At 48.1% G+C, this 12,547-nt stretch overlaps 2 protein-coding genes across 2 annotated transcripts; one reads left to right on the forward strand and one right to left on the reverse strand.

The window, feature by feature from the left end:
• Positions 1-2,745: 2,745 nt before the first annotated feature.
• zbtb24 (zinc finger and BTB domain containing 24) lies at positions 2,746-6,058 on the forward strand (the record flags this gene model as incomplete). Its single annotated transcript, XM_084438940.1, has 6 exons — positions 2,746-3,643; positions 3,842-4,009; positions 4,147-4,230; positions 4,328-4,411; positions 4,583-4,664; positions 4,766-6,058. 6 exons carry the CDS (start codon positions 2,746-2,748, stop codon positions 5,682-5,684), a joined length of 2,235 nt encoding a protein of 744 aa, XP_084295066.1. The 3' UTR covers positions 5,685-6,058.
• A 179-nt stretch (positions 6,059-6,237) lies between these two features.
• On the reverse strand, positions 6,238-12,347 carry LOC311309610 (coiled-coil domain-containing protein 162; the record flags this gene model as incomplete). The annotated part of the gene is made up of 21 exons (XM_084438941.1): positions 6,238-6,306; positions 6,471-6,598; positions 6,693-6,761; positions 6,885-7,005; positions 7,286-7,495; positions 7,665-7,817; positions 7,923-8,057; positions 8,175-8,327; positions 8,419-8,586; positions 8,674-8,727; positions 8,819-8,968; positions 9,289-9,401; positions 9,516-9,636; positions 9,780-9,918; positions 10,015-10,391; positions 10,697-10,792; positions 10,878-11,031; positions 11,144-11,282; positions 11,464-11,638; positions 11,876-11,948; positions 12,184-12,347. The coding sequence occupies 21 exons, from the start codon at positions 12,345-12,347 to the stop codon at positions 6,238-6,240; spliced, it is 2,961 nt and encodes a 986-aa protein (XP_084295067.1).
• Positions 12,348-12,547: the final 200 nt, after the last annotated feature.

Below are 12,547 nucleotides of genomic sequence, written 5' to 3' on the forward strand. Positions count from 1 at the left end.
CTTCAACTTTCCCGCAACATATCCAACAGAACTGGAATGTTCAGCCAGTAGCCGCCGAGCACCGCTTCACTGGGAGAGGGTGCGTCTTTCTCCAGCTGCAGCTGGTCTAACTAACCATCCCCCTCGCTCCCGTCTCCCGGTCTCCCGCTGGAGAAATATATTGTTACCATTACCGGTGAACCCATACGCATATCAGGTGCCACAAATATGGCAGGCAGTTTCTGTATAGTTAACGCTTATAGTCATAATATATCATCCGTAACGTTATTTGGTGGGTGGTCGCCTGGTCGGTGCTGCTAGCTATGTTAGCTAGACTAAGGTTATATACACACTCCCATTTGCAACAATCTACATAGATAATGTTAGCTATAATTCCTCCTAAGATTACATATAATTAATCATAGCTGACATTACCACATAAATGTCAAGACACATTTTGTAGATTAACGTAGCAGTGTATTTTCCTATTGCTTACACGTTATAACGTTAATTAGCTATAATACAAGGCAGCACTGTCGGCACCAAAGGTTGATGCGACAGGAGGAGAATGGAGGCCGGGGAGAGAGATGGTTGGCTCCGCCGAATTCACCAGGACCAGTCGTGAGTCCGTGAAACCCAAAAGCCTCATATTATAATTGCAGAAGCTTTCGGGAGTGAAATGTTTGCTGCAGAGGCGGGCGCTAGCGGTGACAGACTCCTCTGTAACACCATGGCTCTTCAAAAATGCTAACCCATTTGCTTCTCATTTCAGCTTTACTCGGGAGTGAAAGAAGGAGACCTTATCATCCCATTCCTGCTGGCATCCAGGAAGGATGCATTTTCGTTTAGTTTTATGCATAGGCATTGCTAACTAAGAAAAACTAGCTAATTCTAGACTGTTGGTTAAAACTAGCTAATTCTAGACTCAAGATTGAGCAGAACCGAAGATTCAAATCCGTTCTAGCTTTATATAGTGTTAGGGCGGGTATATGCTAAGAACACCGCTCTACGTCATCCGGTACCGTTTTAAGCCCGCCCAGAAAATCCAGAAATCAAAACTGGTCAAAAACACAAAACTGGTCTAACTTCACAATTCAGTACTACACATGGTTCATCCCATTTTTACATGTTATCAGCAATGCATCACTAACACATAGAATGTGTTTTCAAGCAAATCTCTGATTTTGGTTAACTGGGACTTTAACGAACATGAATGTCTCTCTCACGTCCTCTTACGAGCCACTCAGCGGCGTTTCCAGTCATCTCCAGTATTTTCTACCCCTGCATCGGGTATAATTTCAGGTGGCACTTGGCTGATTCAGCCATTTTTTGACATGTAAGCCTACTATAATAGGATGCACATTAGCTAATGCTTTCTCATTAGATACGGTGTCTATCGCAATGCGCTTCAGTACAATATACGCACATGTTAAGATGTTAGCCTAGCTACACACGCTGCATGCCATTATCATCCAATTTGTTTAAACTTTAAAGATTACATGCTGTACGCTATTATCATCTACTTTCTACATTCGGTAGTAAGGCGGCGTGTAGGTGCATGTATTTGCCTACATGCAAATATTTACATGCTTACAGTCCAAAAGGCAAAATGACGAAACGATCTTTAAGATATATCTGGGGACTGTCTCTTTAGCAGTTGTTTCGCCGGTCTAGAGGGGAAGCGCCTAGGCTGACGCATCGCATAATCTTCCGGTCTGGACCGGAAAAAAGAACAGTTGTTGTATCTATAATTTCGGAGGCTAAGACGCTGCAGTGGCTTCAAATGTGTGATATTATCATGGATGTATTAATAGAACATAGGATATTATGTATCCGGAACACTTCCATGACTTATTGAAATATTTCTTCAGGTATGTCCATGTTTTCTTCCATCGATTTAAATAAAGCAAGCGGAAGTAGGAGGCGGGCTCTACAGGCTCGAGCCGGAATAAGAGGCGGGCTTAGTTAAGGCAGTGAAGTAAATAGACACCAGGCTCTCCTCCCCGAGGAGAGACTGGTGACGCGAGGCTATTGCTTAAAAGTTGCATAAATTTATGGCTGAAATAAAACTATTGTGGGTCATGCGCGAGCAAGCGCAGTGCCGCTAGGTAGCACCGATCGATGGGTAGCCTAGCATAGAACCGGAACAGTTGAGTCCTGAAACCTCTTTCCAGCCGTGGCACATAAATTGTAACGCCTGCATAATCTCTGCCTGATCTGTACACTACAATGGAGTAGAGACAGCATATCTAGACCCTATCCAGGATATATACAGATCAGGTGAATGTGCGCATGTATTCGCGCCAGTTTTACGACAGGGGCCTGCTTTATCGGAGAAAGGTAAGGTCCTGAAAGATTTATACATTTTGTATATAGTCTTTGAACCGAAAACAATTCATGAATTAAATCTACGATTGATTGTTTTGTGTGTAGACGGCCACGGTCTTAAAAGCACGGGAACCTCGTTTTATTTGCGCGCACTGTGTCCAAGCATAGCCTAACATGACTAGTAATGTCTTCAGTTTACATAAAGCATTCTGGTTTACTAGGCTACACCAGAGTTACACCCCGCATAGCAATAGCTAGTCCCATTGAAATGCTGTAGGCTGCAGTCCTCTCCTTTCAGCGTGTTCCTCATAGTTCTTCTCACTGAAGTGCGCTTGTATATTTGCAGGGACTGACTTTGGAACCTCTAATCATTTAATTGTGCCCTGTACAGTATGACAAATAAACCCACTTGAATTTGAACTACATTTGCAGAAAACAATGACTGAGCAGACACCTATCATGGCCCTTCACTCAGAAGCACACAAGGACACAATCTTGAGCAAATTTGACAAACTGAGAAAGAGGGACTTTCTGTGTGACATTACACTGATTGTAGAAGATGTGCCCTTCAAGGCGCACAAGGCCCTGTTGGCCGCCAGCAGTGACTACTTCTCCCTAATGTTCACTGAGGACCAGGCCAGCCAGTCCGTCTACATGCTTGACATGGAGGCCAAAACGTTTGACACCGTGCTAGACTTCATCTACAGCGCCAGGGTCTCGGTGGAGGAGAGCACCACAGAACGGCTGCTAGGTATGGCCCGCCTTCTGGAGATCAGCGACCTTGTGAAAACCCTAACTGAGCACAGCAGCACCTGCCCTGCCACTGAGCGGACAGCAGAGGAGCTGACTCTTGACAGGGGAGAGAGTAAGGGAGATCCGTTGGTAGGGCAACAGCCAAAACGCAAAAGGGGTCGACCCAGGAAAAACGTGGAAAGGTGTGTAAAGGGGTCAGGTGGTGTGCCGCTGGACGAACCAAGTAAAGAGAAAGCGAGTCGGGTCAGTGATGGTCAGGTTGAAAACAAAACGCAGGTTGTAGCTGATGCTGCAACGAGCATTATTATTGACCCTGAAGAACTTGCACTGCCACCGTCCAAAAACTGGGACGATGCAGACTACGACCCTAGAGCTTCCCGCGGCCGCCAGAGCAAACGCAAAATCAGACCACCGGTGAAGTTCAAGGGCTTCAGAGTGGGGGATGACGACGCCACGGAACGCATAGAGCCCGGAAAGAGGGGCAGGAAAAGAAAATACCCCAACACCGAGCCACGGTGCGAGGACTGCGGGAAAGTGTTCAAAAACCACCTCTTTTTAAAAATACACCGAAGGACTCATACAGGTGAGCTCTGTGCATCTATCTATCTGATCCTCTAAGACTAGTGTATAGAACTCTAATGACCCATTTGTTCGTTTGTAGCCTATTTGTTTGTTTGTTGCTTTGTAAATAAATGAATCAACTGCTTTGCGTTGCAAACAAACTAATCGACATTGATTCTCTGACTACGTCTTCCTGCCCTGTGACATTATGTGCCAACAGGGGAGAAACCATTCAGGTGCCCAGTGTGTGGGAAGGGATTTACCCAGAAGCACACCCTGCTTGTTCATCAACGCATGCACACAGGAGAGAAGCCTTTTGTCTGCACTGTCTGCTCTAAAGCTCTGTCTACAAAGCACTCACTCCTGGAGCATATGAATCTACACACAGGTAAGCTGCACTTGACCTTGCTGATGTACAACCCATGTAAAAGGTGATTTGACAACCACATTATCTGCTACAAAAATGGCCGCTGTGATATTGACAATTTCTCTGTCTCACTCATTTGTTTGTCTCCTCTATCTCAGAACAGAAGTCTTTCAGTTGTGACAAATGTGGAAAGAATTTCAGTCAGAAGAGGCAATTGAAAAGCCATTACAGGGTCCATACTGGTAAGAATAGAAGCCCATCAAACAGAACAAAATTAGTGACTATTGCTGTAAGACCCAAGGCAAGACAAAACAAAGGGAATTCTGTTCTTTTTGTTAGGTAAATCCTTATCTCAGTGTACACTCTGTCATCACAAGTTCATGGATGCAGCCCAGCTGAAGAAGCACCTGAGGACTCATACAGGTAATGACTACACTAGACATACAATAGTACAGGTACCTGAGGACTCAAACAGGTAATGACTACATTGTTAATAAGCAGGTTGCCACATTGAATCCATTTCAGTGTATAACGCTATAACATGGTTGTTGTTGTTGCTGTTATAACACTGTAACAACTCGGTTGGTGTTCTAGGTGAGAAGCCTTTCACTTGCGAGATCTGTGGGAACTGTTTCACAGCCAAGAGCACTCTGCAGACACACATCAGAATTCACAGGTGAGAGATACATCTTTGCAACACCTCTATACAGGAAGTGTTAACAACAGACATGAAATGGCCGAAGGACTGTTTTTCCTTTCTTTCTTTCTTCTTTTCAGAGGGGAGAAGCCATACACATGTAACGTCTGCAACAAAGCCTTCTCGGACGCCAGCGCGAGAAGACGCCACGTGGCCTCCCACACCGGGAAAAAACCCTTCACCTGCTCCTTCTGCAGCCTGACGTTCGCTCGCCTGGACAACCTGAAAACTCACACCAAGACTCACAACAAGGAGAGGGTGGCTGCGCCCGAGGCCGCGCTGGTGGAGGAGGCTGTAGCGGCCAGGGCAGAGGAGGAGGAGGTGCGCGGCATCCTGCAGCTCCAGCAGTACCAGCTGCCCGTCCACTCTGGCGAGCAGGAGATCCAGCTGGTGGTCACGGGAGACGTGAACAACATCAACTTCATTCCCGGCGGCCAGGAGCAGCCGGGCATCAGCATCATCGCCGCCGCAGGGGCGGTCTCCGAGCCCACAGGGCACGCCCACCACCCTGGACTCGCCCTCCTGGCCCAGCCGTCGGGACACGTGCAGAACGTGGCGCTGGTCACTCAGGGCGCCGTCGATCACCAGAGCCCGCAGATCCAGACCATCAGTGTGCTGGAGGGGCAGGTGGCCAACGGCGGTCAGGCTGAACAGATGCATGTCATCACCCTGAGCAAGGAGGCTATGGAGCACCTGCAGGCTCACCACGGGCCGCCACAGCCCCTGCAGATGGCGCCCCAGAGACCCGCCCAGCAGCTGCACGTGATGCACCAGGCCCCGCCACAGCTGCAGCTTGCCGGCCCGACGCATGGCCACATAAGCAGGGAGCAGCAGCAGCAGGGCCAAGCCATCCGTATCAACAGCCAGAGCAGCCAGCCCATCTCCATCAGCCAGACCACAGAGCAGATCCCCGGACACCACATACAGGGCCAGACCTTCCAGATCCAGGCTGGCACCGTCTCCTACCTCTACACCACCGGCCTGGCTCAGCAAAACTGAGCAGCTGCTAGTTCATGCTGAACAGTACTGTTGCTACAGTACTGTCAGCTCTTGTCTGTCCTCGGACCGGTGGTCATTAGATGAACTGTTAAAACACAATACCATTGTTTCCCCCAGAATGCCAGGGTATGGAAATTGTTTGGGAAGGGTGGGACAATCAATCTGCTAATTTTTTGTCTTTTAAAAAAAGAAAATGGAGAACTGTTATACTTCCTGTCAAATTTTACCTATTCACTCGGATGCCTGAAGGCAAGTTTTTTTTTTTATTAATCAATTTTGTTGTAGTTGGTAGGCCTGTGTGGATGAATGAACCCGGGGCTCAAAGCCAAGTGAATTACTTTTATTTGCCAATTAAAGTCAAAAGACAAGAAGTGTACACACTACTACAGTAATGCCTGCTATTCTCAAATCAAAGTCTCTCCATGAAGAATAACATGAAACAGTTAAATAATTTTTATACAGAACACACATTGAGACAATAAAATATCTTGATCCAGATTGTGAGGATCTTTGTTGGTTTGTTTGTCTGCAGTGTTTCACTACTGGCTGGTCCTCAGCTGCTGAAGTTGTGTGAGGAGACATGAGGGGCTTTCTCCATCAGAGAGACTTGGTAACAGTGCCTCTGAGGTCAGGACACGCAGACGAGATGGGACCTGGAAACCGATATTACACACAAGTTGAAGGGCCTGACAACTGCATATCTATCTACAGTGCTATACATAACCAACTTAATTGGCAAGGTGTTTTACTTAAAATAGTAATAGGTAAGGTAATCAGTGTACTTACGGTTTTGGGTCTCTCAAGCTGTGTTAGTGAATACCTCCTGGCCCCTCCCTCCAGGTGGCGAGCCTCAGAGCCATCCTGAATCGGGCTGCAGGGAGGCAGGGTAGACTGCTGCCTTGCCATGGGGAGCCCTGAAACAGAAATACAACGTACGCGTCCCGTATGAGGCCGAAATTCACTGTCCCACCCTGACGAGAGATGGAAGAGTGATATTCAACACGGTACCTGCTGACGCATTTCTGATGTTAGATCTGCTGAGAGAGACGGTATAGCAGGAAGACATCTTGCTTCGCCCTGTGGAAAGAGACGCAGACACACAGACTGGACACCTTGAAGGAACACCTTGCTGAGGAGAGGTGGGTTATCACATTCTGACAGTGTAAGGAACTTTGGGAGCCGGCTCTAGCTTTCACATACCTGACGTGGCAGCGCACCTGGAGAGGGTTGTCTCAATGTCACAGATCTGACTCTGCAGCTTGTCGACCTGCTGGAAAGCTTCTTGTTTGAGGCTGCGCTCCTCGTGCAGCTGGCCTCTCACCTGCGGTACAGAGAGCGCAGGTAACAACACCACCAAAGAACTGACTGCTCTGATGGTCACATTGGAGGGGTAACCTGCTTCTTGTTCACCCCAAAACAGTAACATGACCATTACTGCGAGGGGTCCCCCAAGAGCAATTACCCATTACTATGGCTACCCCTATGACAACTACAAGTCCTCGGCAGCGACGTACAGCCCTCACGCCGGCATGTGTTAGGACAGGTTTGTGTTACCGTGTCTGTAGTTGTCCATGGGAGGGGGGGGGGGCTTAGGGGCCCACCTGTCTGATCTCCTTGGCACTGCGTTGTCGGAGGAGCCGGCTCTCCCTGCTGCCCCAGTCCAGCTGCGCCTCCATGGCCCTGAGCCGGCCGTCCCTGATCCCCACCTCCGCCCTCAGCCGCTCCAGGCCCAGCAGACGACAGCTGTCCAGCTCCTGCCTGCTCCGCGCCTCCTCCGCCGAGCGATGCCTTGCCGCCTGGAGATCTTCGCTCTGCGTCACGCCGGTTTGATGACAGGTTAGATTAGATTATCCAGTTTCATTTGGGCCATTCACCATTCACTGTGAATGCGGACTCGGGCTCGTCGGCCAGAATAGAAGCTCCTTGGTTGGAATTCATTTCACTTTGCTGCCCTACTTGGCTTTTCCAGTGTGTACGCACCTGTTTAATGAGCTGTCTCTTGGCCCGGCTGGACTCTGTCTGACACTGTGTCATGGCCCTCTTTGTGGCCTCCAGTTCCTCCTTGAGCACAACCATTTCCTCCTCAGACATCATCTTCACTTTCAGGGCTTCTCTACGACAGCAGATCTCCCTCTAGACAGGATTACAAGAGAAAAAAGACCTCAATCAGTATCAGGCTGAGTTCATGAACCTAAGCAATTTCGTAAGGGGATACTTCTTCCAGCACGCCGCCCCTACCTGCTGGCTTTGGATCAGCTGGCTGTGTAGTTTGCCCTGGCCTACCACCTGCCTCCAGCGGCCTAGGGCCTTCATCTTACACAGCAGGCCCATCAGCCGACTGTTCTCCAGGCTCAGCTCATGGATCTCCTCCTGCTGGTGGTGAAGAATCATAAGGTTCTAAAGTGATGAATATGAGTCCTGTCTTGGCTAAACTCAAGTCACTGCCTGGCCTGTAATTGCAGACACTTGACCAGTAGGGAGTTGTCTCACCTTTGACTGTGTCAGAGCTAGGGCATCGTCATCTTTTGTAGAGCCGTACTTCCTTTTGAGCTTGATGATTTTGTCCACTCCCTCTCTCCTCACTTTGCTCACCAGCTGACTCACATCCTGGTCCATTCGCACGTGGTACTCATCAAGCCTAGCCTTGGATCCAAGTAGATAATGCAGGTCATATACAATGCTCTAAGATATCAATTAAATAGTGTCCATATCGTTTTTTGGTGACGTTTCACACCTTCAGTTGGATGCAGGTGGAGAACAGCTGCCGAACCAGTGAGTCATAGCGGTGTCTGTATTTGAGGCTCAGCTGCTGCTCCAGGCTTCTGTTCTTCTCTTCCAGCTGAGCGATCTGGGACTGCAGTGCTGAGACATCCAACATCATCCCCCGGCAGAAAGACGTGACCTGAGGTCCAGAGTCGGGGAAAATGTTGTCTTTCTGTCCTCTTTACAAACACCAGAGCGTGTAAGTTATACAGATGTTTGCACTTACCTCATTATAAGGGTTCGCTTTCTGAATCTCGGACTCTTCGAGGTTCTTTACGTCCTGAAAAATAAAATGTGTAGTGAACATTTTTGAATGATGTGAATGTGCCCATGTACATGTACAAAGTAACACAAATTACGCTCTTAAGTACCTGTTCTCTCTGGTAAAGTAGCTGGCTCCCCTGTTGTAGAATTTGCTCATAGAACTGGGAGTAGAGCAGGAAGCTGCTGAGTTCTCGCTCCATTACAGAACAGCCCAGACTGGTGAGACACTGCTGCAGGTGGGCCACGGAGAACTTCACCTGGGGGGAAACATGCTTAATATCAATGTTGGACTTGGAAAACAAGTATTTCTTTAAACCAATCACAATCGTCTTGGGCGCAACGGTTACTAGGTTGTTGTTGTTTCATGTAGTCTGGGTCAGCGCCGGATTGGCCGACCACATGAATTGGCGCCATTGATTGGGCAGTAATAAACGAAAGACGAGGCTAATCCCCAAAACTTACATCTGTTGAGTCAAACTAACTGAGACCTAGGTCTCTTTCTCAAAAGTTATAAGTTGTAAGTTATGAGATGTGAGAACATCTCCCCTGTCTGTCCACACACAGTATATTCTCTCACCTGCCCGTCAGGCTGCTCCTCAGCCTGCTCCATCAGCTGCCGGGTGAAGTTTTCCACCAGCTGAGGTCTCTCAGGGGACAGGCTGTGCTTCATGGGGCCTCTTTTCCACAGCTCTGATCACAAGAAAAGGGGTTTTCAACAGAACACCAATACAGAATGTAAATCCATTTGTGTTGTTGTATTTGTGAGACGTACAGCACGTTCTGCGAGTGTGTTGTGTACTGTACCTGTAGGGAGTCCTGTGTCTTGGCGGGCTCGCTCTGACATCACCAGGGTCAGCTCCTTGGCAATCCTCTTCTGCACCTCTCGGATCATATCACACTCAGTGCTCTCCAGAAGTCTGAGGAGCTGGAACAGCAGCAGATGGAACCAAAGACAGAAGAACACCTTATGTTCGTCACACATCTAGTATATGAAAGAAGCATTTTAAAAGATGCTGTATTATAAAGTGTTGTATGAGGTTAAATATGAGCTCTCATAGTGTAGTCTACCTGCCATGTTTTCACATCAACTTCGGAGGCTCCAGCAGGGGGCAGGAGAGGCTGGTTATCAGAGAGTAGAGCATCATAGTTGCTCTCTTCACTCATTTGTTGCGCTAAAGCCCTCATGCTGGGGTAATGGATCTCAGCTCTGAAATGTAAAAGCATATGATCACACTCTCACATCAGGGATTAAATTACATAATCTTCACATTCACATACAGTATATCTGAACTCATTTACTTACCTGTAAAGTCTCAAGAACTGCCTGAAGAGCTTCATGGTGCTGATCCGCTCAACACCCAAATGTCGCCGGCCCCAGCTCTCCTTGAAGACCTCCAGTTGCTTGGTGAGCAGGAGGAAACCCTTCAGCACTGACAGGACATGGACGGGATCCTGAATCGGCGCCCTGGCGCTCTCTTCATCACCTCTGTCCTCCTCCGAACAGCCGCCATGCTCCTCATCGGCCTTTCCATGTGGGTCAGCTTCCTTGTTGTCATGGAGACGAAGCGGAGCCGCCCCCCTCCCCGCGCTGTTGAGGACGTCCTCCATTAGGAGAGAGACCCCCAGTATGGCTCCGTTGGCCTCCATTCTCCTCCGGTCACTCAGCCCACTCAGACACAGCTGGAGACCAGGAAAAAGTCAATTAAAGCCAGGTTCCCATACAACTATGATGAGACGCTAGTGTTAGGACGTCCTTCTGGACATGAGTTTTTCCATAAGATTTGACAGGTTGAATCTTTAAAACGGCAGTTTTAGAACTTTCAACGATCCAAACTGGCAGTCACAAAACAATAGAATTTCATTCTGAAACTGCATAAAATCGTCATACTGTAGCTGTTCCAAGTTAACCCAGCGCAAGACCACAGGAGAGTAGATAGACAACAGGGAACAAGTTATATCCAAGAGTAAAGTACCAGGAGTTTTACCTGCATGCAGTACTCAATGGGTGGGATGTCCCAGATGTTCACAGGTTGCAAACTATGACATGTCAGAAAACATCTCCATGGGAACATTCTCTGGGCCTAGAGAGGAAAGGGGAATGTGTAACAGGTCATAGCAAATTATTGTCAAAGTATAAAAACTTAGTATGAAAGTATGAAAACCAACCCTGTGGCAGTGAGGTTCCAGGGGTTGAGGCAAGGGCAGCAGAGAACTGTGCTGATTGGCTGTGATGCTGTCACTCAACACAGGGAGGGCGTGCCCCATGTTGTCACGCACGCTCTGATAGGACGCCATGTCACCAGAGGAAAGGAAGACTTCTCTGACAACGGCGAGGAGAGACATGAGAGAGAAGGCAGAGTAAGTCGGTATCCTTTTGTTGTGTCAAGAAATACAGCTTGGATGCACCAACCACCGCACGTCTTCAGACTCACCCGATGAGGTGTCTCACAGCGGTGTCAAACTGCAGGAAGAGCACCTGTCTGCGCAGCTGCAGCAGGCGGCCTACCGCCTCAGGACTGCCGGGCTCAGAGAGACCATCCACCTGCCTCTGGAGCTCCCAGAGCTCAGCTCCTGTACGGCCAGAGGTCACAGACCTCCGTCACGGTCACACATCCGCACTCCAATAGGATGTATTTATAACAGTGTATGGAATGTTTTTTTGTTTTTTTTAACTATGCAACTGGTTGTTATTTAGGTAATCATGATTTGAGGGGGTGCTCATTGCCGTCGTCAGTAATAAACGCATACCCACCAATGCCTTCAGTGCCCCCCCAGTCAGCAGTCAGCTGTGGTCCATCTTTTCGTCCTTTTGTCCAGCTGGAGGGATCCCCTGGGTTTCCCAGCCGGGCAAAACTGACCAGGTAGCAGATGATGTCGTGGAGGGCAGACACTATCTGCAGAGTATGATGGAGAGCCTTGCCACATGCCTGGAACAGATGGAATAAGTCAATCCATCCAGATCTTCACACTTATTCACAGAAGAGTTTTTCATTCGGCCTGCTACATTTGATTCAGTCTTCACGCAGATGGACTGCATCCAGACAGGAGAGATAGTGATAAGATAAGATACTCTTCCTGCATTGTTCGCGTCATGCAGGTATCACAACATTGTGTATGTGTATAAACTTCAACAACAGGGCTCTCCCACTCTCCGAGTGTCTCACCGAGTCGTCTAACGTTCTGAACATCAGAAGAACCTCAGTGAAGTGGGGGATGAACCACAGGTTAAGGAGAGTTCTACCGTCGGCAGACAACAGGGCCCGAGGACGGTGCTGGAAAATCCTGTCCAGCCAGTGACAAAGAGCACCACTGAACTCCATCTTCAACAGACTAAATGACTTTACTGCACTGAACTAACTCTATCATAGGATGGGTTTAAGTTGTATAAAATAATTTCTCTGTGTTCTTAAAATGGATCCGTGGTGTATATTTTCATGACAGCGCAATTAAAGCACAGTGCTTTTACACCTACCTTGGGTCAGGGCAAAGGCCAAGTTCTGAGTCCAACTTGCCTTTCAACTCATTGGCTTGGCCAATCATGAAGTAGGACTGGCGGATGTCAGGTAGGTCGTCCAATAGGAAGGTTAGGCTGTGGTACCTGGCTATTATCTGCCCTCTCACACAATGCTCAGACATGCGTTTACTAAACCTAAGAAAAGAATGATAGACACATATATGCAAGACGATAACTTTAGATTCAAATGTGATGCATGAAACAGCAAGTAATGTAACAACACAGTGAAGACCACTTTGAAGACCACTTTGATTCTTACCATGATTGATGTAACAGAATTAGACTTTGAAAGAAACAAAAAAACATGAGCTCACGTTTGACA

This window comes from Borostomias antarcticus, assembly GCF_949987555.1.
Source record: "Borostomias antarcticus genome assembly, chromosome: 5".
Taxonomy (NCBI): Eukaryota; Metazoa; Chordata; class Actinopteri; order Stomiiformes; family Stomiidae; genus Borostomias; species Borostomias antarcticus.